The 26,050-nt window shown below is 36.1% G+C and overlaps 2 protein-coding genes across 5 annotated transcripts; both read left to right on the top strand.

Moving 5' to 3' along the window:
• Positions 1 to 1,371: 1,371 nt before the first annotated feature.
• Positions 1,372 to 8,652, top strand: LOC148836352 (uncharacterized). 4 transcript variants are annotated; one of them, XM_088914564.1, is made up of 6 exons: positions 1,378 to 1,454; positions 1,744 to 2,088; positions 4,000 to 4,350; positions 5,043 to 5,147; positions 5,860 to 5,912; positions 7,209 to 7,681. In XM_088914564.1, the coding sequence occupies exons 1-6, from the start codon at positions 1,412 to 1,414 to the stop codon at positions 7,326 to 7,328; spliced, it is 1,017 nt and encodes a 338-aa protein (XP_088770690.1). In that variant the 5' UTR covers positions 1,378 to 1,411; the 3' UTR covers positions 7,329 to 7,681. The 4 variants fall into 4 exon arrangements, with proteins under 4 accessions (XP_088770692.1, XP_088770690.1, XP_088770689.1 ...); XM_088914563.1 differs by having other exon boundaries at positions 1,380 to 1,454; positions 1,741 to 2,088; XM_088914566.1 differs by lacking the exon at positions 5,043 to 5,147 and having other exon boundaries at positions 1,372 to 1,454; positions 7,209 to 8,652.
• A 5,746-nt stretch (positions 8,653 to 14,398) lies between these two features.
• Positions 14,399 to 25,195, top strand: LOC148836353 (uncharacterized). The gene is made up of 6 exons (XM_088914562.1): positions 14,399 to 14,441; positions 14,795 to 15,148; positions 15,878 to 16,228; positions 17,009 to 17,134; positions 18,178 to 18,242; positions 25,051 to 25,195. Exons 1-6 carry the CDS (start codon positions 14,399 to 14,401, stop codon positions 25,174 to 25,176), a joined length of 1,065 nt encoding a protein of 354 aa, XP_088770688.1. The 3' UTR covers positions 25,177 to 25,195.
• Positions 25,196 to 26,050: the final 855 nt, after the last annotated feature.

Raw genomic sequence — 26,050 nt, forward strand, 5'->3', positions numbered from 1 at the left:
CAGCTTATTTATGGGTTGTAATTTTAAAAAAAGTCCAAAACCGCACTCAAAATGCAATTTAGCGCTTTCTGTTACTGTATACTGTATACTATATCTAGTTACTGTATACTGTTATTTCTTTAGATACGCGATTCCATGTTTTTTTTAATCCCTGGCGGGACCGGGAGTCCATAAGAATCAAGTTATAGGTTTCATTGCGCTTTGACAGAAACCAAATTATATCGTTATTAATTTCTTTTGATACGCGATTCCACATTATATTCCCTATTAATCAAATTCTAAAAGTATGCTTGTTGACTCCGGTATCGAGCGTATTCGCAGAAAAGCTTAAAACTACCACTTTTTATACACGTTATTTTACGTTAGTTAAAGACTGCGATGCTTAAAATGTTTAGGGAGAAATGGAATACTGGTGTGTATTTTTTCTTTAAAGTACCGAGACCAGCCATATACAGTTTACATACTGTATGTTTATGTTCTAAAACTAATATCGTTTATGGATTTCACACACGTATTGGTAAAATTCCATATAAATATTCAATACTTAAACGGGCACAGTAAAGACATTAAATATACATATACATACTGTATACAGTACAGTATACATGTTCCTAAATCAATATCTTCTATGAGCATGTGAAAGGCATGGTGAATGTGGACCAGGGCAATACTTTGAGTTTACAGCTTGTCCAAGGTCATTCATTATACTGTAAATACTATTAGTAATATCTTCGGTAAAGACTTTGATGGCGAGAGCTCAAACATGAGAGGTTGAGCTTTATTAGCTCCACCTTGCGGAAATTCAGGATACTATTATTTTTTTTGCGGTATCATGCGGCGCTATGCGAGAATATACGGTATTAATACCATAACTTGCGGTATACTGCGTCAAGCGCACCGGAAAATAAAGTGGTATCGCCCGCTTGTTTTGAATGGCTGCATCTGTAGCATTTATATAATAATGAAAATGGATGGAAAAGAAATGGATGTAGGAAAAATGATCTATACAGCATCAGCTATTTTAATTACTTAATAACTTTATATGAAATTCATATTGGCACAACTAAAGGTTGCTAAATATTGACAATTCAAGTCCAAGGTTTCTTTAAAATTCTAATGTAATCATACATAGTATTTTTACATTGCTTCCACATCAATTCAGCAATGATTTCCTGCAGGCTACTCTACATTGTAAAGATAGTTTGACATGAGGAGTGCAGTGGGTGTTTGGTCTTTCACTCAACCACAGAATACTTTGTTATGTTCTATTCACCCAATAAGAAGGCGGTGGGTGTTCCCCCTGTGTTATTGGTACCAGGTGTTCTGGTGTGACAGTGAGCACCTTCATTTCCATGTGATTCTGTGACCTAGTGGTCAGTACAGCTGCCATCAGGTCAGAGGAGCTGCTGATATGATAAGACTCTGGGTGACTCTAGGGCTCCTCTGGAAGTCAAGTAGGTATTTTTTTGGTTTGCTTATATATTATTCAGTAATAAAACCCATGCTCTATAGTGCTGAACCTGAAAAATTAAATAAAATCATGCACTAAGTTATTTAAATATATTTAAGCACATTAGTTTTATATAACATGTATTACAGTATATTATCTTATCCTTATTAAGTCATTGTCATCTTTTCTTCCGTTACTGGTGTACTTATGAATGTACAGTATGTTCAATGCTCTGAATCCACCAAAAAAAGAAATCTTGTCATTTTCAAAAACCTTATTTTTGTGTGCAGCAGGTATGGCAGTTGAGCCTCTAGTGTCTCAGCCTCATCTATCCGTCTCAGCGCAGCACGGGGATTCTGTCACTCTGGAGTGCTACACTAGAGCTGAGAAAGTCAGACAATGGATTTGGCTGAAACACAACATTGGGGAGACACCTAGGACTGTAATTACAACTTATTATGAAAAATTACTTTTTCACGGAGAGTTTAAAAACAGCACACATGTGACAAAAAAGGATGACCAGAGCTTTAATGTTACAATTCTGAGAATGGAACGCTCAGATATTGCAACATATTTCTGTGGAATACTCGCATATAATATTTTCCACTTTGGAAAAGGAACCTTTCTGTCACTTAAAGGTAAGTAACACATTAATCATTTACTGATAATACCTTCAGGTAGATGAACATCCCCATTCTTGTCTCATTTCAATCCATTTTACTTGTGTTTGAATTAGGAGTAAATCTACAACAACACAAAACACTAGTTGCATTTTGGTATAATATTCAGTTCATTTGCATTTTTTAACAAATATGTATTGAGCTGTTACTAAATCATTTATTTGTTCTAAGAAAGACAGAGCTATTGGTTCTAGATTTACTGTTAATATGAATTAAAAAAATTAAATGTAAGTATGATCCTAAGAAAATATAATGCTCAAATTCCTTTTCAAAATTTGAAACTTTACATTATATATTTTTTAAAACAAAAGTGCTTAAATATAATAAAAGATTAACTTGATAAATCTATGTTTATAGTGCATTATTATTAATAAATAAACCATTAATATCTATAAAATCTCTATATTATAGCAATTTACAATTGGAAACTTACAATTTGATAAAGGTAGGGTGGGCTGAGAGGACATCAGAATGCCTTTGGCCATTAAAAAGCTTATGGTTGCTTTCCTTACTTTCAACAGTCAGTTATGATCTCTTATTATAAATATACATTTTGACCTTTCCTAAGAAAAAAAAATCATCAATTAGTAAACTCAGCACTATTTCTTCAAATCTCATGAAATAATATGAAAAAATACAAAGCCATGAAATAAACAATCATAATTAGTTATTGTATAAGCCAGATTTTTAATTTGACATATTGTTTGCATATCACAGAATTAAGAAATTGTCGTATTGTGTGTTCTTATATGACATGTTGGGGCTACTTCTCTATTCTTACTTAGGGTCCTTTCTTGTTGGGTTCAGTCCAGGTCAGTAAACCAACTAAGTATTTTACAATAAATTAACTGAGATCACTTGATTTTAGATGAATAGATCATTATCTTTGTACATACACAGAGTATGTAATAGGGCTAAGTGCACTATGCATTTTACAAACATGACATAAGCTCCTTGAAACCTACAGTAGGTACCTGTAGTTAGAATTCTTCCACAGGAAAAACCCAGGCCTTTTGGCGTACAGGTTTTACTTCTGTTTAGACTGAGGAGACAATTTAGAGTTTAGAGTGAGGTTATCTGATCTCTGAGTCCAAAAGTGATTGAAGATACAGAGCAGAGTTTAATGCATCACACATATACTGTATGTCCTTATAACCATTTTATAACCATTTAGGGTTGTGGTGGAGCTGGAGCCTATCCTGGCAAGCAAAGGATGCAAGGAGGGATATATCCTAGATGGAATGCCACTCTATCACAGGGCAGACACAGGGCAGAAACACAGATACGCACAAAGTCACATCTTGGCCAATTTTCCCAGAAGCCAGTTAAACTATCAGTATGTTTTTGGACAGTGGGAGCGAACCATGCCATGTGGAAGAAACCCATGCAAAAACAGGGAGAACATACAAACTCTATGCACAAATATTATAACAGGTTTGGAATTAAACCCAGGTCAACAGTACTGAGAAGCAGCAGTACTAACCACTCCACCACCATGCCACTCTGCATCACATACAGTATATAAAGGTCTTAAATTGTTCATTTTAATATATTGATATATGTGAATGTTTCTGTGAATTAAAAAAATATTTGCGGCACTATGAAAATTATTTTAACAGTAAAAATATATATTTTATTGCTGCAGGATCGGAGTCAATGAGAAGGACTGTTATAGAGCAGACTGTGTCTGTCCCAGTTCAGACAGAAGATGATGTGTCTCTGAAGAGTAGAATACACAGAGACACATATTATTTGTGAATATACAATGTCCTTTGGTTTAGTGTTCAGTCATGGGTTTGGAATGCAATTTTTGATTTTCTATCTTCAGAGCTTATTCACACTATTAGCACATCATTTTTGTGAATTTAGGATCAGAGTCAAGGAACAGGAGTGTTTTGCAGAAGCCTGCATCAGTTCCAGTCCAGACAGGAGATGATGTGACTCTGCATTGTACAATACACACTGAGATCTGTGCCGGAGGGCACAGTGTTTATTGGTTCAGACATGGCTCAGGAGAATCCCTTCCAGGAATAATTTACATCCATGGAAATAAGAGTGATCAGTGTGAGAGAAGCTCTAAGGCTGGGATTCCTACACAGAACTGTGTCTATAACCTCCCCAAGAGAAACCTCAGCCCCTCTGATGCTGGAATGTACTACTGTGCTGTAGTCACATGTGGGGAGATACTGTTTGGAAATGGATCACTGCTGGACATTGCAGGTATTTTTTTTCACCAAAGATGTTTTGTTAACTTAATTTGTTTTGTTTTTCAAAGTATAGTTATTTGTTACTATCAATCCTGTTAGGGTACATCATCTTTTTTTTAAAGTGCATACATATACATTTCTAATTCTTACTTATTCTTAAAAAAGTCTACCATGTACAACATACATTATTATAAATGTTCTTGATATGTGTAAAAATCTATTGTTGAGTTTTGATGTTAATATACTATTTGCAGTTTTTTTTTAATGCTAGCTTTAAAAGAAAGCCACTTAGTGTTTTAACTTATAAATATAAGGTTATGTATCTGAATATACGTAAGACTACTAAACCTAGGAGCAAGATATATACTTGTTTTATAACTAGTAATCTTTAAAATTATTTTATATATTTTCAGCCTTTGCCCATACATGTAGAGTGTAGTATGCACCTTTGCCGCCAGAACCCATTTCAAGATGTAGATTTTTTTTCTGAAATTACATTGTAAAAAAACATATCTGAATTCACAGGGAGCATCAAGACAGTATAGCTGGATTCAGCATATAATATTATCCAAGACAAAAAGTCAAGCATACTATTTTCAGCAAGTTTATAGTTATGCAAGATATACAGTATGTCAAAAAACAATGTATTTTAAAAAGTGATAATACCATACAGTATTAGAACTGATAGATATTTTTACATTGTAGATAAAAGTAAGCTTGATCCTGTTGTTCTGGTCTTGGGAGCAACAAACACTGTGTGTGTGATTGTGATTGCTGTCCTTGTATGGACTAGAAATTTACACTGTGGAGGTGAGTTGTGTCTGCATCTCACTATCAGAAGCCGTGTCTGATTCAGACTAAGCTATTAGAAACTTTTAAAAATAAACATGTTCTGACAAAATACTATGTTCCAAACAGTTCACTAATAATCCTAAATCCTTTTTAAGTTCTATAGCATCAACAAGAAAGTTTTAAATACTTTTCTTGATATAAATGTGTGCATAACTCATGATGTACATATACTGTAGATAATAATTTTTAATACCGGATAAACTGGAGTGAGAAACAAATGCCACTTATACTTCTAGAAATCTTTTAATATAAAATGGAAAATTATAATTCCTTGGAATACACAAGTGCGCTGGGAAATGCATTGTATTATTAGAGAAATGTTATTGGATTAATATTGAAAAGCTGGACATACTATTTTATCAATCATAAACATTCATAAACATATCAATAATCATAACTTATATTTAAATATTGATTTTCTGTATATAATGTTTAGGAACTTTTCATAAATCTTTTATCCTATATATATTTCCTCCCATTTACAATCCTATTCAAATGTGCATTTGTACAAATTCTTTAACAATAATAAGCTTACAATCATATTGCTTCCATTCATATCACAGTTTATTAAGGAAGGATTAGACTAGGTTAATGAAGAGGAATTATTACTACTGATTTGAGTAAAGAAAAACTGAAATTTGTTCTCTCTGTTCTCTGGCTTGTTTCTCAGAAAATTCACAAATCTCCCACAATCATGAAAACAATGACTCCACAAATAGTCAGGTAATCTTCCAGCCTTTGAGTTTGAATGTGAAGGATGATTCATATGCTTTTCACAAAAGAAAGTTAAAACCAGAAGTTAATTATTTATAATGAACCTGAAGGTGTATATTTAACTTAAGTAACAGAAGGGAAGTTTTATATTAAAATCACTTTAACAGTACTGTATTTTGTTCTTATGGTTATATCCACTACTGTATATAGCTACAGTAATTCAACTGTCTAAAAGGAAACTGGGAAAAAATCAAAGGAAGTAATTAATAAAAAGTTAAAATGAAATTTCAAGTAATGATTTACTGTATATGCATACAATGAAACATTGAATTCCTTAGTTCTGATGATTGGATAATAATTCAGGCTCATGTCTATATTGTGAATTAATCCTGTATTTAGGCTTTGTTTAAAAAAAATGTGTTGTGGTATCTCGCAATTGCGACTTTGTATCTCATAACTGTGACTTAAAAACTCAGAATTGTGACTTCATATCTCAGAATTTCGACTTAAAAACTCAGAATTGCAACGTCATATCTCAGAATTACAACTTTATATCTCAAAATTGTGACTTCATATTTCAGAATTGCGACTTAAAAACTCAGAATTGCGACTTTATATCTCAGAACTTAGAAAAGAAAATCTTCTTTAGCTCACCTGGCAAGACCTGGGTTCGAGCCAATGCAGTGAGGCATGAACTAGGGTGGGAGCGGTGAGGGCACAAGCCATAGAACCTGAATCCGTTACATTAACAAGAGGACAGACAATGAAATATGGGCATTTCAAGTTGCAAATGTGAGATATAAAGTCGTAAATCTGAGATTTTAAGTTGTAATTATGAGGTTTTAAGACACAATTCTAAGATATGAAGTAGCAATTCTGAGATATAAAGCCGTAATTCTGAGTTTTAAGTCGCAATTCTGAGATATGAAGTCACAATTCTGAGAAATAAAGTCGCAATTGCGAGATATAAAGTCGGAATTCTGAGATTTAAAGTCGGAATTCTGAGATACAAAGTCGCAATTGCGAGATACCATAGCGTGTTTTTTTTTTTACTCCTTGGTGGAAACAGGCTTCCACAGTGTCTTGCACTGTGTTCACTTGCATACAAACAGATTGGATTTCTCCAGCAATAACCATTTTTCTAATTCTCATGAATATGACAATCCTTCTATGAAATGCATGTAAATTTTGAGATTCCTCAGTCATAAAAATGCTTAATGTTCATATTATTTTTTCATATTCTAACAACTTAGAAATGTCTTGCACTCATTGATAAATTACAATGTATCTGTATTTTCTTTTCAGAATCAAGATTTGTTGAATTATGCAGCCTTGACACTCACACACAATAAAACCTGTAAGAAGAGTAGAGAAACGGACACAGAGGTTGTGTATGCCCGTGTGAAACACCAACAGATGAACTGAATCAACACAGACAGACAAGAGACTGTCTGGGAATTTAATGGAATACCAGCTTACCATTGGAAATACCAACCTGTGTTCTTTCACACAATGTTATTAGTTAACTTTTACATGAAATTGCAAGAGTTTTTTCAAAGCCAAATGGAGGTTAAAATAGCAACTCTTAAAAGCTGTGTGCCTCCCTGTGTTTTAGTTTTAAATATATGAATACTACATTTATATATGAGAATATGAATACTAATATTCATATATGAGAAGTATAGTCCTGTCCGGGATTTTCATAAATTGTTCGCTGTCTGTTATACTGTATCCATAAATGTCATATTGTATCAATAAATGCACAGATAGTAATCTAATGCAACATTACGTTATTTTGGATCACTACTCTTTCATAGATAATTAAGGTCACTAAAGGTATCTCTCTGTATATTTATGTTTTCTTCCTTCACTGGGAGAATACACATACTGTATATAGAGTTTTCTTCAACCACAAGTTGAATCTAAATTCTTTACATCCAGCATCTTTTGTTTTGTTTGTTTTCCAAAAGTACTTGAATTGGGATATGTCACAACGGCTAGATATGTGGTGGGTCATAGGATCAGAAGAAAAAGAAGAGCTCACACTGGCTGCATATGGTACAGAAATCACTAGAAGACTAGAAATCACAAGAGAAATCACAATCGCTAGAAATCACGAAAGACTAGCAATGGGGGAAATTACATAGGGAATAGAAACTGTGTAGAGCTCACAGAGGCTGGAGACAGGGAAGGGGTAAAATTTGATATGGTCCAATACTGTGTAGAACTAAGAAACAAAGTGCCAGTATGCAGTAATGGTAAAACATGTATCAATCAGAATAATCTATGCATCTATGCATTTTCTAACTGCTTCTTTCAATTCAGGGTTGTGTAGGAGCCAAAGTTTTTCCTACCCAGCAGCAAGAGCAAGACAGTGTATACCCTAAACAGGACCCCAGTCTATTGAAGGGCAGACACAGACACAAATAGACATAAACTTACCCCAGGGCCAATGGCCCTGAGAAAACCAAGAGTGTACAAACTCCACACAGATATCACCCCAGGTATTGAGTGAAACCTGGGGACCTAGTTCTGCGAGGCAGCAATGATAACAATTGTGCAACTATGCTGCCAATTTGTTATTTTTACTCTTTAGTTTTATTTTGATTTTAATAATTGTGTATATTAAATTGTTGTTTAATACTTCTTTTTTGCTTTTGTTTCAAAAACAACATATAATGCTCTTTCATATAAACACATTAACAAACCTAAGCATTAAAAATAAAATTCACAATGTATCCCACAAAAACTGGTTGGAGTCTGCTTCTGACCCTGGATCTCCCAGACCCACTGCGACCTGAAGAGAAGACTTCCTATCCAATCAGCCTTTCAGGGCCTCTGGCCAGCAACACCCCTTTTCAGGGCAAATTATCCTGGCATAATGCCAGTCAGCATTCAGGTTCTCAGTATCTAGAATCTTGTGGCAGTCAAAGCAGCCCTCCAGACAGTGCCTCTCCGGAGGCAGGAAGCACATTAAATAGATCTCAATGTCCAGGTGCTTCTTAGAGTTGCAGTCTAGGAACTGGAAGGTCTGGTCGTGAAAGCGATGGTAGTGTTTGGGCAGAGACTGCTGGGCATGGATGTGAAAAGTGCAAATGTGGCCTTAATCCAGAAGATTAGGGCTGCATTCAAAGAACACCATCCAGATAGCTGTCTGACTGGAGTATTCTGGTGATGACTCCATAGTTGAGGCTGCTGTATCTGACCAGGGTCTCCACCTCAGCCAGGTAGATCGAGGTCTCCCTCACCACAAAGATATGGGTCTCACCTCCAGTCACGGGAAACGTTTTGAAGATGGCCCAATCTGAGATACAGAAGAATTGGGTACAAGATTTGTTCCTAGCAACTCAAAGCTGGCTGGGATCATAGGGTATCCAAAGAAGGCCTAGTATATGGTGAAGGCAAAGTGCTTATCTGCAGTGCACTCTTCTAAGGATTAATAGCAGGAGAACATATCAGGGTGTATACAACAGCCCTTGGCCAGACACTGGGCAGGAAGTTCTCTTGATCACCGGGCACCTCCAGGTTTTAAAATTCTGCAGTTCTCTTTTGTATTAAGGTGGTGATAAGGACCTTGATTTTCTATCTTTGTCCACCTAAAGTGACATATGCATCCTTCACCATGTAATAGTTCCTCATGAGCCAGAAGTAGGAGGCAGTGTGGGTTATAATCAGAGTGTTTAGATGCCTGCCATCTTCTACTTTATAGCCATATGACTGGACACTTTCCTCCACTGAATCTTGACTTGGTCCCTGTAATTGCTCCCCTTCAGGCAGGTAGCAGGGAACGTCACAGTCATGCACACATCACTGCAGGAGAGGGATAAGGCCTGGGAGGCCTCGCTGTCAGGAAGTATTACTGCCACTGGTGCTTCACAGATGTTGCAACCCCAGTAGGAGGCCAATAGGATCATCCAGATCTTTAGCCAGTCACGATGTTAGTGACAAGAAGAGGCCTCATTGTCCCTCTCAGTAGATAGATGGTGCTGTACTTCCTCACATGCAATTCTATAACACCTCATGTGAGGAGAGTTGAGAGGGCTTTAAATAAGGAAGAGAACACAGGGCTGGAGATGGATTAGAGCTTAAAGGTACTGGAGATGTGGACTTTATTTTTAAACCTAAAAATACAAAATAAAGAAACACTAATGACTTTTCGTCTAAAGCACCTGTAAACTATACGGCAAACATTTTTACTATAATACTAATTATAAAAAAGATCACAAACAAATATACATTTTTTATTCTTTTTATTTTGAAGAAGTGCAGGACAGATCTGGTTGACAATTTCAAAATTAGGTTGGTGTTTGTGCATTCAGAGGTACAGTATAATATCATAATATATTATATAATATATTATTGGCAATGATTTAATTCTATTTTAGAATAAATTGAAAAGGGCAACAATGGACATTTCAAGTTACTGAAAATATTTTCCACTAACATTTTCCATTTTTTAATTTATTTTGGTGAAACATGGGCTGTTTATCATACTGAACAATCTTCACTTTGTGATTTTAAGTCAGCCCTTTAACACCCGTTTGAAAGTCGAGTCCCAGCCCTGCATCTTCACATGCCTCTGGACACTGGGGTTGTTCTTACACATTATTGGTATTGTTAGTACCCTCTATCACTAATTAATTTTCTATTATCTTATTAGCCTCAGTAGTACTTAAATCCCAGCAGAATACCTGCTCAGCACTCTGTCATTGGGTTTTCTCTTGAGGGTCCAATTTCCTTTACTATGCTTTGCTATCTGCTTTGCTTGCTTTTTGCCTGGACTAGCTTGCTATGTACTGATCTCTTTCTTCGTCTCCCAAACAAGTTCCCAGATTCTCCATTGCATATTTGCTTCAAGACTATCCAACTATGACCCTCGTCAGTCTCCATTTTTTGGATGCTACTTAGAATTCTGTAGTATAATCTCCCTCTCCAGCTCTCTGTTTATCTCCACCACTGCCACAGCTTGCTGTGTACCAGCCTATGTGTGTATTCAAGTGCATAACTGAAAATTATCATTCAGTACACTCCCAGAGTGCTGACTTATTACACGCCCAACTTGACACCATTTACTTTTCTCTGTATGGTTTTCTCTGTCCTGCAGAGATGTTCAATGCCTTCAGGTAGTCTTCACTCCACTTGAATTGTGTTCACAGTTTGTAATGTTGTAAACTCAAATAAAAATACATTTATTTGAAAAGAAAAATATTTATTTGTGTAATTAATTTACTCAAATTATTGTGCAATAACAATGTGGAACATATTCTGGACATATTATACTGGTAATTTAAAAAAAAATATTGTTTTGATAACTTTTCAACCCTTTGCTATTTCACTCTAAACTGACCCAGGAAAACATATAATTTCCTTGTAAGATTACACTAAAACTTGAATGAAGTCCATATGAGTTGAGCTCAATTGGTTGACATAATTTCAGAAGAAATATACCTGTCTATATAATGTCCATCATTTGACAGTGCATGTTGCAGAAGAAAATTCACCATAATGACCAAGGAGCTAAGTGTACAAGTCCATGAAAATGAGCACAGCTCTTCAACCATGAAATGCCATGAAACATGGTGGTGGCTGCATCATTTTAATAACAAGAAGGTGAATGCCATTAAATGGCCCAGCCAAAGCCCAGACTTGAATTCCATTGATAATCTGTGGAAGGACTGTGGAAGAGTTTGACTCACCAAAACTCCACACCCATCTTGACAGTGCTTGAGTAAATCTTCATGGAAGAATGAACAGAAAATACCAAATCCAGATATGCAATGCCAACACAGAAATATCCAAGAAGATCAAAGCTGTAATTGTTACAAAAGATGACTACAAAATACCGATTTAAGGGGTGAGTTCACAGCAGTGAATAAAATATATCTGATCTTCAATTTTCATAAAACAAAATTGTTACCCAATAAAACATGCACCATTTAATTGTTGCATATGTAGTGTGATTTAAGAAAAAAAGCACTTCAATTCATTCAAAATTCTTGTCATAACCCAGCAATGTTTGCAATTTAACCATGAGGGGAAGATGGAAGAATACTTTCTGAAGACATAAAAAGTATAATAGTATTCATACAATACTAAAATAGTAACTTGTCTAAGACAACTTCTGCAAGCTTGTGATTTAATTTCTTACCTTTGTACTAATTCATTGTACAAAATGAACCATCAAGACGTGGGGAAAGTTCACTTGTTAAGCTGGGTAACAAAATAGGATGGATCATTAACAATCAAGAAACATAACTACCATTACATATTAATCACGTTGTATAACTTATATACTTACATTAATATCTAGCTATACTGTGTTGAAAAGAAAGCTGTGTTTTAGAAGAAAGCCTGTATGTTTGTTTTAAAAAACTTTTGTACTTGTTTGTAACAGGGCAGCCAGAAGTGGAATATACAAACAGGGATGAGGCACCTGAGGGCAGTGTTGAGACACTGCAAAAACAGCCAATTTCTATGTTTTTACATGCTTATTAAAAAGTTGGCTTCACTTGCAGGAAACTAAATCCCAATAAACAGACCAGGAGAATAGACAGAGATTGTTTACTAAGTCCTTCACAGTCCTCTTGAAAGTGATACCCTTGATATCAGGGTGAGATTATCTGTAGTAATTTAAAAGGTTTAAAACAAAAACAAAGATTTTGGAATTTGCATACTGTAGTTTTAGAACATGTGGTTGTACACCAGTTGCACACATGGTACAGCTGCAGGCAGGCTAACATTGTAATGATTTATTTGAAACAATTCATCTTGGTTTTCACTCTAATCATGGCACTGACACTGTTCTTGTCATGGTCTTTAATAATTTGTTTGACACAGAGGGTATACATATCCTTACACTCCTTGGTCTCACAGTGGCTTTTGATAAACTACATCATTCAGTGTTGCCCAATAGCTGCAAACATTCTTGTCTATCTATCAATCTTGTCTTTAACTGGTTCTGTTCTTGTCAGACTGGAAGGCAGTATTTTGTTTCTCTTGGTACTCATAAATCCCCCATGACCTCAGTAAATTGTGGTGTGCATCAGGGTTCAGTCTTGGGCCCATTGCTTTTTTTATATGCTTCCTCAGTCAGATAATATACAAACATTGTTAAACAGTTGATACTAAGATTTACAGTATGTGAAAACCTCTTCCTCCTCTGATCTTCCCTCTCTGTTACTTGTCTCTTGTTTGAATGACATCAAACTCTGGTTGACATAAAAATTCCCTAAGCTAATTAGTGTCAAAACATACTGTGCATTTTACCATTGATTAACACATTTCAGCTGGTGTACGGATTTCTCATTCACACACCAGCCATAGTCAGAAATCTGTGAGTCTTACTTGATCACCTTCAGTTTTTGAGCGCCAAGTGGAAAATTTGATCATGATGTCTTTTTTACATCTCTGAAATATTGTCTACATTAGGCAATTTTTATCAATGTCCGATGCTGTGTGTCTTATTTATGTTTTTATAACATCAAGGCTTGATTTCTGCAACTCTTTACTCGACAGGCTCCCTAACACTTTTCTCAGTTATTTGCAATATGTCCAAAACTCTGCAGCTAGATTTAACTCACCAGATCTTCAGTGCAAGCAGCATAATACCCCTGCAAAACAGGTTCTACATCGGTTATCTAAATAAGTTGTCATGTATTCAATATAATATTATTGTTGTTATTCATGGTTTACCCTTCCTCTCGTAGGCTCCATTCAAATTTAAAACTAAAACCCAGACTTTTGGTGACATTGCATTTGTTGTCCCTGTTCCTTTGTTGTTATATGCCTTTCCTCACACTCTATGAAAGACACATTTTTGAATTTTTACTAGGCTTTATGTCTTATTGCCCTTCATTCCATATGTATGAATCTGTATGTTCTTGTTTAATTGTTTTTCTTTTACTTTTTTTTCTTTATCACTATGTGCAGTGTCCTTGGGTTTCGAAAGGTGCTTTATAAATTGAAGTATTATTAAAATTTAAAGAAATAGGCTTACCGTAAGTTGCAGCCTTGATCTTTGCCTTGTCAACCCAGTGGTAAGACAAGAAGAGGAAACTGGCTAAATGGGATCGACCGTCAAGATTATATTCCACTGCTACTTACCTAATTAAGTGGGAGTTAGGTGTGCATACATACAGTGTAGAAAACAAAGTCAGGTAGGTTAATAATAATAGGGTTGATCCATCTTGTGCTTGTACCCTAATATAAAAAGGATGGCTTGATGGACAGGTATCCCCTGGTACACTACCATCTGCGGGAGATCTGTTGCAGATGTAGTCTTCTCTTTTTACTGAGATATTTTGTTGTCAAAGGGAGCTTAGCATCTGATTTCCTTTTATAGAGTTTTACTGAGTTCAAAACACCCAATCAGATGTGAGTGTCATCTTCCCACATCCTCTTTAAGACTCTGTGTCCAACAGAAGTCCTTCATTCCAGATACTATTGGTCAACAGAGAAGCTGCCTTGAGCTCCTATGAGACAATAAAATCAATAGTATGATCAGTCTGTATATTACCCTTTTGTTCTTCTGTGAAGTAGGTAAGTCTAAATCTACAATTTACTTTAAATAGGACTTAGCTCTAAACAAACACTTTATTATGTTCACCATTTAATCTTGTGTAAATCTTCTTGCTTTCAAAGAACGTGAATGTATTTCAGACAATGTGATCTTGTACAGTATATCTTGTAAAAAATATTTACCCAACAGAAATATTTTGGGACTCATTTTCACAATTTAAAAATGTTGAATAGTTTAAAGAAGTGTTCCACATATTATTTCTGTTGTGGTTATTGTGCCTATTTTATTGTAATATTTGGAAAATAACACAACACTTTGCTTTTAAGTCTTCCCATGGATTAAACACAGTCCCGATTGTTTTCTTTGTTTACAGATATTTCTCGAGCAAATATGGTCTTTCAGCCCCATCGTACAGCATTTGTGCAGTTTGGAGACAAAGTCACTATGGAATGCTATTTCCCCACTGGCATAGTAGCTCAGATGTTTTGGTTCAAGAAACCCCTTGGAAAGTCACCTATATGCATGGCTACAGCTACATCTAATCTCAAGGGGATAATCTCTTACGGAGAGTTTAAAAATAATGAAAGAGTGAAAGTGACAAAGGATGAAGGAAGATTTACTCTCATTTTCATTAGCACTGAATCAGCAGATATGACTACATACTTCTGTGCAGCTTACCACCATAATTACGTGAGCTTTGGGAATGGGACCCTACTGATTCCCAAGGGTAAACTACAATGTAAATGTACTGATATTTGTGTATTTTAACCTTTCCATCATCTAACTTCCATGTCTTGTATGCTGTATTACCACACATGCATAGAAGAATAATGTAGAAAAAGTATTTAGTAAAACTAAGTGTGTTGGTTTGTTTTGAATATAAATTTGATTTTTTTTTACCATAAAAGGAAAGGTAGGAATTTTCTTATAAAATAAATGAATATTGTGGCAGTCAAGGTTCACCAAGTGCAGTAGACATTTAGACCTGCCAGCTCACTATTTGTAATTTTTACATTTTCCACTGAATACATCTTATGTTATTGAAACAAATTGATCAACATCAAACTTTGCTTCACTGGCATTTGCACTCATTGATTGTACTGATGTTAAATATGATTTATAAAGATTCTTTAAAGAGAAATTAACCATCTCAAGTTTTATTTTCAGATTTATGGCAAAAATATATCTGTACTGTATGTGAAAAAAAATAACTAAGGTAGTCCTAAAAGAACATCTTAAGGCTTGTTTTGTTTTGACTTTGTTTTAAAAATTTTAACTAAATATAATTTGAAATCAGGATGAAAGACAAAAAGCTGTTCATAGCTGGCAGCCACTGTAGTAATTGTACTCCGTGTGATATAAGTAATTGCAATCTTGGTTAAGTGTAACCCTCCACTTAATTTCTGTACTGGTGATAAATACATTTATTTATTTTAATTCATGTATATTTTTGTAGGATCAGAGACAATGAACAGGAGTGTTGTGCAGCAGCCTATGTCTGTCCAGGCCAAGCTAGGAGATGATGTGACTCTGCAGTGTACAATAAAGGCAGAGACCTGTGGAGGAGAGCACAGTGTTTATTGGTTAAGACATGGATCAGGAGAATCCCTTCCAGGAATTATTTACACCCATGTAGACAGGAGTGATCAATGTGAGAGGAACTTTGAGGCTGGAAGTCCTATACAGAGCTGTGTCTATAACCTCCTCAAGGGGAACCTTAACCACTCTGATGCAGGGACTTACTACTGTGCTGTGGCCATATGTGGGGAGATCTTGTTTGGGAATGGGACACTGCTGGAGATTACAGGTAAATTACTTTCTAATCTGTTACTGTACTATGTAATGAACATATTATTATTATGGGCAAGCTAAATACTCAGGTTATTCTTAAAAGTACAGTTATTTGTTATTGGTAGTTAAAGTAGGCACCCGAAGAAGGCTCCACAGCTATAATGTTGTGATTGTTTTCTTCTCTTTTCAGAATGCACTAAACCTTTACTTGTTCCTTATTTGTTACTATTTGTTATTTGTCAATATTAATGCTTTAAGGCTATCAGGTATCTTTTCTTGAGTTGCATAAATATCTAAATAAATAAACTATCACTTATTCTTAATATACATATAGTATAAATATAAATGCCTATATATTTTCTTAATAAATGCAAACGTTTAATTTATTGTTAAGTTTTGATTTCAATTTGTGCAGATTTTGAAATCATCTAGTGTTATTTATATACATTTAAAGCTTCTGAACTGTGTAGTTTTAATAACATTTATACTATAATTTTAGTTTTTATAATGTGTGATCAAAAGTCTATTATGCATGTTTGCTGAGTCAACAGAACACAATTTTTCAACATTTAGAAACATTTACTTAAATTATGCTATATGCTAAACACCATCTGAATTCATAGGGAACACCGTTACAATTTATAGATTATATATGTATTGCATTATCCAAGACAAAAAGTCAAACAAACAATTTTCAACAAGTTTATGATTACTTTAAATAATTATTTTAAACATAAATTTTAAAACAATACATTTGTTTTAAAATTCAATAATAGCATATAATCTATTAGAACAGCTCTATATTTATACATTGCAGATAAAAGTAAACTTGATACTGCTATCCTGGCCCTGGGAGTAACAAACACTGTGTGCGTGATTGTGATTGCTGTCCTTGTGTGGACCAGAAATATACACTGTGTAGGTGAGTTGTGTGTGTACTGTATTTCACTACCAACAGACATCTTCAAGTGAGGGTGATAATTAACAGGTAATTCTAAACATTTAAAATTGTATATATATATTCTGTAGTGCAGTAATAAACACTGCTGGCTCACAGTACTGGGATCTGGAGATTGCATGTTCTCCACCAACTCGAGCAGGTTTCCTCCAGGTGTACTGGTGTCCTCCAATGGTCTAAAGACATACACCAATATTAAGTTAATTGGCTTGGAAATTTTGATCTGGTGTGACTATTTCTGTGTCTGTGTGTGCCCTGTGATCGACCAGAGCTTCGGCCACAGCATACCCTGTCTTGAGCCCATTCCTCCCTGTAACCTTGAATTGTAATCAGTCAAAAAATGGATGGATATATTATGAAAAACTATTCTAAAGTGTAAATTAATAATCTTAAATAGTTTTAAAAACAGTTTCAATTTTGCAAATTAAAATAAAATCTTCCTTGGATGCAGTACAACTTAATACATATAAATGTTAATTTTATTCCTTTTTCTTTAACTTTACTCATTGGAAAGTGAGATACCACAGTTCACCAAGAACATTTTTCAATAATACATAGTACACTGAAAGCATTATAGTACTTCTAAATGCACACATAGGATGGGCAATGAATGTATTGTTATAAAGTTGACTCAAATAAATATTTAAAATATGGACTGTTAATAAAATAAATACTTTAATAAAAGAAATGTTTTAATAAAAAAATAGTCTTAAATATAAAAAATCTAAACAATTTTATTTATGTAACATTTGACTTATTTCATTAACTTTTATTTCTTCTTTCGATTCAAAGTTATGCAGTTGAATAATGCATTTGTTTATCTTCTAAACATCAGTCCTTAAATATCAATACATTTACAATTATATAATTTTAATTATAAATTATAAATATAAATTGTATATTGGAATTGCTTACAGAAGAATTAGTGGAATTACTATTAACAAAGAGGAATTATTAACACTGATTTACACATAGAAACACTAAAAATTGTTATCTCTGTTCTCTAGCTTGCTCCTCAGAAAATTCACAAATCTGCCACAGTAATGAAACCAATAACTCTACAAACAATCAGGTAATGTATCATTCTTCAACTTTGAATGTGAATTATGTTCCATTGTGATCTCTTATGCTGTTATCAAAAGAAAACTAAAACCAGAGATAAATATAATTTAAGGGAAGTGTAGATTTAATGCAGATAGCAGAATTAAGAACATTATTATCATAGGAACAGGTAACGGATTTATTCCATGCTGAAAAGAAAAGAAAGGAAAAACAATGTTACGGCCGTGGAGGCTTCTTCAGATGTGAGAAAGACAGGGTAGATGGCGAAGATTAAATTGCACAGGAAAACAAAAGCTGGAAAAGTGGAGGAGGAGGGAGAGGGGAGAGGCAGAGAGACCTCTCTGGAAGTGCAAAATGAAGATGGGAGGAGAAAGGTGTGAAGTTAAAACCTGCATGAGAATAGAGAAGATTACACAAATATAAGCCAGTCATTGAGAGAAGGGGGAAGGTGTGAACCTAGTTTCAGGATGAGTTTCGTTTCTGTTGTCTTTCTGCTGTTGAGAAACCCATCTTTGAGAACAGAGACAGAGAGATCAGTATGATCATGGCTGTCTGAGGTGAAATGCAAAACTATGGGCTTGGAGAAATCTTTAATCTTCACAGCCCTAACATGTTCTCTGAAGCGGTCTCCTAGTCTCCTTCCGGTTTCCCCAACATAGATAGCTGGGCATTTTTTGCAAGAGATGCAGTAAATGAGGTTTGGAGATACAGGATATCGTCAGAGTGATCCGGAATTGAGCTGAGGAACTCTGAATGATTGTGTTGTTAGATATGTATTTGCAGGTGATGCAGTGAGTTCTGTTGCAGGGGAAGATGCCTATAGGGGATGGTTGCCGAGTGAGGTCAAGGGAGCTGTGAACAAGAAGTTTACATAGATTGGGTGGTCAGCGATAAGAGATGATGGGGCAGTCAGAAAAAAGAACAGTATGCAAAATACATTTAGAAGGTAACCTCTTACCTAACTTTTGGAAGGTAGCCACAAAAACAAAACTTTATACTGCTTACAAATATGTGCTTGATGAAGCCTACCCTACACAATGGTAGTATCAAAAGTCCTACATACTGTAGGAGTTAAATCAACCAGAAACCAGTAAAATCAACACAGCACATATTGTTTATGTTAATAGTATACACCAAACCAACAACACATGTATGACTCACAATGTTAGGTCATAAATAGTGGAATTGCAATAATATCTGTCATTGTATTAACAGTTACAAGAGAAACAAATTAAAAAAAAATCTGAAATCTATTAAAACAGAAGTTATTAACCTTACTGTATTTCACACCTCCATGTGAAATCACAGTGTGCACAGCGGGTGTTGTGTTTTGATTACTGAGGGTGCAAAGATTCAATGAGGACCAGGGGACAGAGTGAGATAACTCAACCGGTTAACTTTAGTAAAAGTTCGTTTATAACTTTGGTAGGTTTTCTGTGCATTTGTGTGAACAATGAAACAAATCTGTCTCCACAAACAACAAGAGGTACCATTTTAGCTTTAAAAAGGGAACATGAGCAAACAATTACATTTTCTAAAAAAAAGGCTTTAACTATCATATCATAAAATTTCATAGCTGTGTGGGCATTTTTTAAACTAAAGACATTATCTTATCAGTTTCTCATTGAATCCTTTGTAAATAACTAGGGAATTCAAGGAATGTTTAAAATTTCAACCCATCTGTCGAACCATGCATTTAAAAAGTGTACCAAAGCAATTAATAAATCTGTAAAACAACTTTGGAAACACTACCACACAAACTAAGTAGACACTCAACTCCAAGTCCACTTTTGCCAGAAGCCATTTAAACAATTAACCGTATTTGTTGTGTGTGGCTCACTATGTGATTTTGCTATATAATTATATAATGAATGCTATATTATAATTATGACACCACTATTTGATCTTTAAAATGAATATATCGCTGTGCCTGTGATTCTATTTTAAAACTAAATCAGTTTTAAGAAAAATATTTTAATGTAACCGGAAATACTTAAAAAATTAAGAAGCGTAATGTTTCGGAAATGTCCTGATTGTTACACAAGAGAGTGAAACTTGACACATATGAAGAAGACTCCACAACCGAAATGTTGTGTTTCTTTTCTTCTCTTTTCAGCGTGTAATAAACCTTTACTTGCTCTTTATTATTTATTATTTACTGTTTTGTAATGTGAAGTACTGTCTACATTGTGTGGATTTATCTGTTGTACTATATTGTCTGTTGTACTGTGCATGCACTGATAGAACGCACAAGTAAGAACCCCATTGTATATGTACTGTGGCAAATAAGTTCAGTGTCCTGAATGATCTTGCGTTCAAGTGCGTTGAGCTTGTTGCAGAGAAGACTGCTACTGCATATTCTGAATGGCTCCATCTGTATTCCCATGCGAAAAATGCAAGGATACCATAAGAAAATATCTAAATAAGAACAGTACACAAAATAAATCTGTGATTTTGGCTTTACAAAATTAAAAATTTAGCTTATACTGAGTGTTATACAAGATTGAAGCTTCTTTTATATCCCAGGACACGCTTTTGTTTTTAGAAGAACATTTTAGAACATTTCGCTTGTACTATCTCATCAAATTATTAATTTTCCAACCAAAGAAATGCTATTGGATGGAATTTTTATAGCAGAAAAAAATACTGTATATTCTGTTATGGAATACTGATCTGTTACTGAATGATTTCCATTTTGTCAATGACTTAAGAAACACCTGTCCAGCTCGGATAATGAAGTTCTGAAACAGACATTTGTCTGTTAAGCCTCTATGTACATATACTTTTTCACATTAGGCCTTTTCCTTTCATTAGTGTCAGACAACTCTTGCATCCATCATTGTTAGACCATACATTTAATTTCATGTATTTGTAGCACTCCCATGTTTCATGCTCACCTCCTAATCTCCTTTCTAGCTTGGTCAGATGTGGCAATCAGATTAGCATTCACCTCTTCCATGTCGGGACAGGAGTCACATTTCTTGCCATCTTGAGCAAGCAGCTGTTCAACCTCAAACTCTCCATGGACACAACTAGCTCTATGCACCTGCCATGATGTTTGCTAATAGTTTTAAACAAGTACATTTTTATGGAAAAATGTTACTACTAGGTATTGTCAGCTCCTCTCTTCTGATAAGGTTGAGATTGTACTGCCATTGAATAAATCCAGAGTCCTAAATACTACAGACCTAAAAAAATACAAGAATTCTGTCCCTGTAATCCAAATACACAACAACAACTTAAATAGGTGAAAATAAAGAAATCAATTAAATTAATCAATCAAAGGTTAATGTTATCATCCAGAACTAAATGTCCTAAAACATACAGTAGGTGCCCACAAGTTTCAATTTCCCTGTTCTACATCACATCACTAACATGTGAACTAACAGCAAGTTAGAACTAATAACAGTTGACTGTTTATTCTTTAATTTGACAGTCCGATTGATTTACAATGTAATTAAATAACCAGAGTAGATCATTAGAAACATCCTTTGACCCTCTGGCAAACAGCCAAAGAACTCCAGCAATAACCATTTTTCTAAGCATCCTGAATATTCCAGTCTTTAAGGGAAATGTACTGTAGAAGTAACAGTGAAAAATAAATCTAAACTTTGCTACCCCCAAGTCATAACAGAATACTAACTGTACGGTAATACGCTGACTTTCTTAAAATATTTGCTTAATTTTTAATTTTTTTTCTTTTCAAACTTTAGAAATGTTTCACTCTTGCTGATAATTTACAATGGAACAAGTAATAGGTTTATTCCATGCTGAAAAAAGAAGAAAGAGAACACAACATGGAGCCTTCTTCAGGTGTGAGAGAGACAGGGCAGTAGGCAAAGGTAAAGTAGTGGAAGAACAAAGGTTGGGAGGGAGGAGAAGTGAGAGGCGGGAGCAGGGGACAGAAAGAGAGGCCAATCAAGAGGTGTGAAGTCAGAATGGGTGCAGAGAGGTGTGAAATGAAACTTCCAATGAATGGAGAAAATTTAAAAGAACAGTAGTCTGTCATTAAGAGAAGGGAGAATGTGTGATCCTAGCTGCAGAATAATTTTGGTTTCGGTGGCCTTTCTGATGTATGAGTTCGGAAAATCGTCTTTGAGAACACAGACGGAGAAATTAGAGTGGTCGTGGACATCAGAGGTGAAATGAGAAACAATGGGCTTGGAGAGATCTTTAATCTTCACAGTCCTGACGTGTTCTCTGAAGTGGTCTCCAAGTCTCCTTCCTGTTTCTCCAATGTAGATGGCTGGGCATTTACTGCAAGAGATACAGTAAATAAGGTTGCTGGAGGTACAAGATGCTGTCTGGGTAATCCGGAATTGTCCTGAGGGGCCTTGAATGAGTGTGGTGGTGGATGTGTACTTGCAGGTGATACAGCGAGCTCTGTTGCAAGGGAAAGTGCCTGGTGTGGATGGTTGTTGAGGGCGGTCAAGGGAGCTGTGAACAAGGAGGTTACGCAGATTAGGTGGTCGGCGATATGAGATGATAGGACGATCAGAAAAGAGGGCCCCAATGAAGGGATCATCCTGTAGGATGGAAAAGTTGTGGTTAATGGTCCTGGGGATAGGAAGTGTGTTAGGGTGGTAAGGAAGCACCAAAGGAATGCAGTTGTTTTTGGCTCGGGAAAGGGCCTTGTCAATCATACTGCTGGGGTATCCTCTGTTGATGAAAAAGGAGTACATTTCGAGGGCTTGGTTCTCGAAGTCGATGTCGTCGCTGCATAATCGTCGTAGCCTAAGGAACTGTGAAAAGGGAAGAGAGCTTTTAGTGTGGTTGGGGTGAAATGAGCTGTACAGGAGGTAGCTGTGTGAATCCGTGGGTTTGTAATAAACTGAAGTGGACAGTTGGGGGTAGTTGATGGAGAAGTTGATGGCTAGAAACGGAAGAGTAGTGGAAGATATGTTAACCGTATATTTGAGGGATGGGTGGAAGTTGGTGAAATGGTGCAGGAAGAACTCAAGCTGATCGTTGGAGCATGTGGCGGCACCGACGCAGTCATCAATATATCGTTTGTAGAGGTCAGGGACATAGCCAGTGTAGGAAGCGAAGAAGCGTTCTTCTACCCAGCCGACAAAAATATTGGCATAGCTGGGTCCCATTCTGGTGCCCATGGCAACTCCACTGACCTGTTGGTAAAATAGATTATTGAAAGAGAATGCGTTCAGTGTGAGGACCAATTCTGCAAGGCGTACCAGGGTGTGGGTGGGTGGATCAAGCACTGTGCGTTTGTCCAGCCTGTGCTTGAGGGCTGTAAAGCCATCATTATGGGGAATGACAGTGTACAGAGATGTGATGTCCATGGTAAAAATGTAGCATTCGGTACCCTGAAATTGGAAATCATTAAAAAGTTGGAGCGCGTGGTTGGTGTCTTTGATGTATGAGGGAAGATCTTCAACCAGCGGTCTCATGAGGCTGTCAAGAAAGGCTGAGATGTAAGTAGTTGGACAGTTACATGCTGATACAATGGGGTGTCCAGGGGTGTCCGGTTTGTGGATTTTGGGGAGGAGGTAAAATTGAGATACCTGCGGATGTTCCATGATGAGCCGGTTCACCTCCTGGGGGAGCTCATTACTGCTGATAAGAAGAGAAATGGTGGATACCACTTCCTTTTGGTAGTCAGTGGTAGGGTCCTGTTGGAGAGGGACGTAGGCAGAAGTGTCAGTTAGTTGTCTAGAGGCTTCAAAGATATATAGATCCTTACGCCACACCACAACAGCGCCTCCTTTGTCCGCTGGTTTGATGTCATAATCAAACAAACTCCTTTTTCATCAACAGAGGATACCCCAGCAGTGTGATTGACAAGGCCCTTGCCCGAGCCAAAAACACCCCCCGGACCATCAACCCGATCAGGAACTCCTGACGTAACAACTGCATTCCTTTGGTGCTTCCTTACCACCCTAACACACTTCCTATCCCCAGGACCATTAACCACAACTTTTCCATCCTACAGGATGATCCCTTCATTGGGGCCCTCTTTTCTGATCGTCCTATCATCTCATATCGCCGACCACCTAATCTGCGTAACCTCCTTGTTCACAGCTCCCTTGACCGCCCTCAACAACCATCCACACCAGGCACTTTCCCTTGCAACAGAGCTCGCAGTATCACCTGCAAGTACACATCCACCACCACACTCATTCAAGGCCCCTCAGGACAATTCCGGATCACCCAGACAGCATCTTGTACCTCCAGCAACCTTATTTAATGTATCTCTTGCAGTAAATGCCGAGCCATCTACGTTTGGGAAAACAGGAAGGAGACTCGGAGACCACTTCAGAGAACACGTCAGGACTGTGAAGATTAAAGATCTCTCCAAGCCCATTGTTTCTCATTTCACCTCTGATGTCCACGACCACTCTAATCTCTCCGTCTGTGTTCTCAAAGACGATTTTCCGAACTCATACATCAGAAAGGCCACCGAAACCAAAATTATTCTGCAGCTAGGATCACACATTCTTCCTTCTCTTAACGACAGATTACTGTTCTTTTAAATTTTCTCCATTCATTGGAAGTTTCATTTCACACCTCTCTGCACCCATTCTGACTTCACACCTCTTGATTGGCCTCTCTTTCTGTCCCCTGCTCCCGCCTCTCACTTCTCCTCCCTCCCAACCTTTGTTCTCCCGCTACTTTACCTTTGCCTACTGCCCTGTCTCTCTCACACCTGAAGAAGGCTCCACGGCCGAAGCGTTGTGTTCTCTTTCTTCTTTTTTCAGCATGGAATAAACCTATTACTTGTTCCTTTGCAGCCTATGTATGCTGACACAGCTACCCACCTGAATAATTTACAATGTACTGTATTGGCATTTCTTTTTCAGAATCTAGATATGGATATGTTGAATTATTCAGCCCTGAAGTTTGCTCACAACAAAACCAGGAGGAAGAGTAATGAGATGGACACACAGGTTGTGTATGCTGATGTGAGACATCAACAAATGAACTGAATCAACACACATAAAAAAAACAAGAGCCTTGCCTAGAAAACCTATAATTTAATGGAATAGCAGATGTCTGTTGGAAATAAAAAACAGTGTTCTTTCAAATAAGAATAAGAGTAATTATTTAACTTGTACATGAAGTTGCGAGAGTCCTGATTATTATGTTTTTCAAAGTCAAATGACAGTTAAAAATAATTAAATGTCAGTTATTATGTGCTTTGCTATGTTTTACTTTTAAATATACAATACTGTATGTAAAGAAATGTCATTTTCCTTTAAACTGTAGTCGCATTAGTAATTTAGATGGTTATACAAAAAAAATAATGAAATAAAACAATAAAATAAAGTTATTACGAAGAGTTGTTTAGTTTCTGTGTGTGCATATTATACTTGCAGAAATAGTAATATTGTGCAACATTTTCATAAGTCCTAATGCATCAGACAAATTCTTATGAACACTAAAGGTGTCTCTCTATATACAGTATGTTTTTCTTTCAATGGTAGAATTCAGTTCTTAGTATAGCACTCAAAGCTGAATATGTTACACCCTGTATTTTTTATACAAAAATACTAGAAGTGGGAGAGGTCAAAAGAGATGAATCAGACATCAGTCAGTCATCACTGGCAGCCAGTGATGGGAAAAAAGGGGATAGTGGGGGAATGTAGACATTGGAGTGATCACAAGGGATGGACATGGGAAAGAATTCACAGGGATTTGAAATAGGAGTGGGGAAAAATGTGTTGGTCAAGTGCTAAGCACAAGTAAAAAATCTAGTGCCAGTATAAAGCACCTAAGTACTGATAAAACTTTTCTCGTAGTTGTTTGGTATTTGGACACTTTATTTGAGTTCATTTGATTTTAATTGTGGAGACATTCTTA

Source organism: Atractosteus spatula, chromosome 4 (genome assembly GCF_055471065.1).
Source record: "Atractosteus spatula isolate fAtrSpa1 chromosome 4, fAtrSpa1.hap1, whole genome shotgun sequence".
Classification (NCBI taxonomy): Eukaryota; Metazoa; Chordata; class Actinopteri; order Semionotiformes; family Lepisosteidae; genus Atractosteus; species Atractosteus spatula.

Excerpts from the sequence above, each read along its gene's own strand:
- LOC148836352 (XM_088914563.1), top strand. The coding sequence starts at position 1,412 with ATGATAAGACTCTGGGTGACTCTAGGGCTCCTCTGGAAGTCAA. Across the intron at positions 2,089-3,999 it reads AACCTTTCTGTCACTTAAAG|GATCAGAGTCAAGGAACAGG; the intron begins GTAAGTAACACA and ends TTGTGAATTTAG. Across the intron at positions 4,351-5,042 it reads ATCACTGCTGGACATTGCAG|ATAAAAGTAAGCTTGATCCT; the intron begins GTATTTTTTTTC and ends TTTACATTGTAG.
- LOC148836353 (XM_088914562.1), top strand. The coding sequence starts at position 14,399 with ATGATCAGTCTGTATATTACCCTTTTGTTCTTCTGTGAAGTAG. Across the intron at positions 16,229-17,008 it reads GACACTGCTGGAGATTACAG|CTCTATATTTATACATTGCA; the intron begins GTAAATTACTTT and ends CTATTAGAACAG. Across the intron at positions 17,135-18,177 it reads CAGAAATATACACTGTGTAG|CTTGCTCCTCAGAAAATTCA; the intron begins GTGAGTTGTGTG and ends TCTGTTCTCTAG.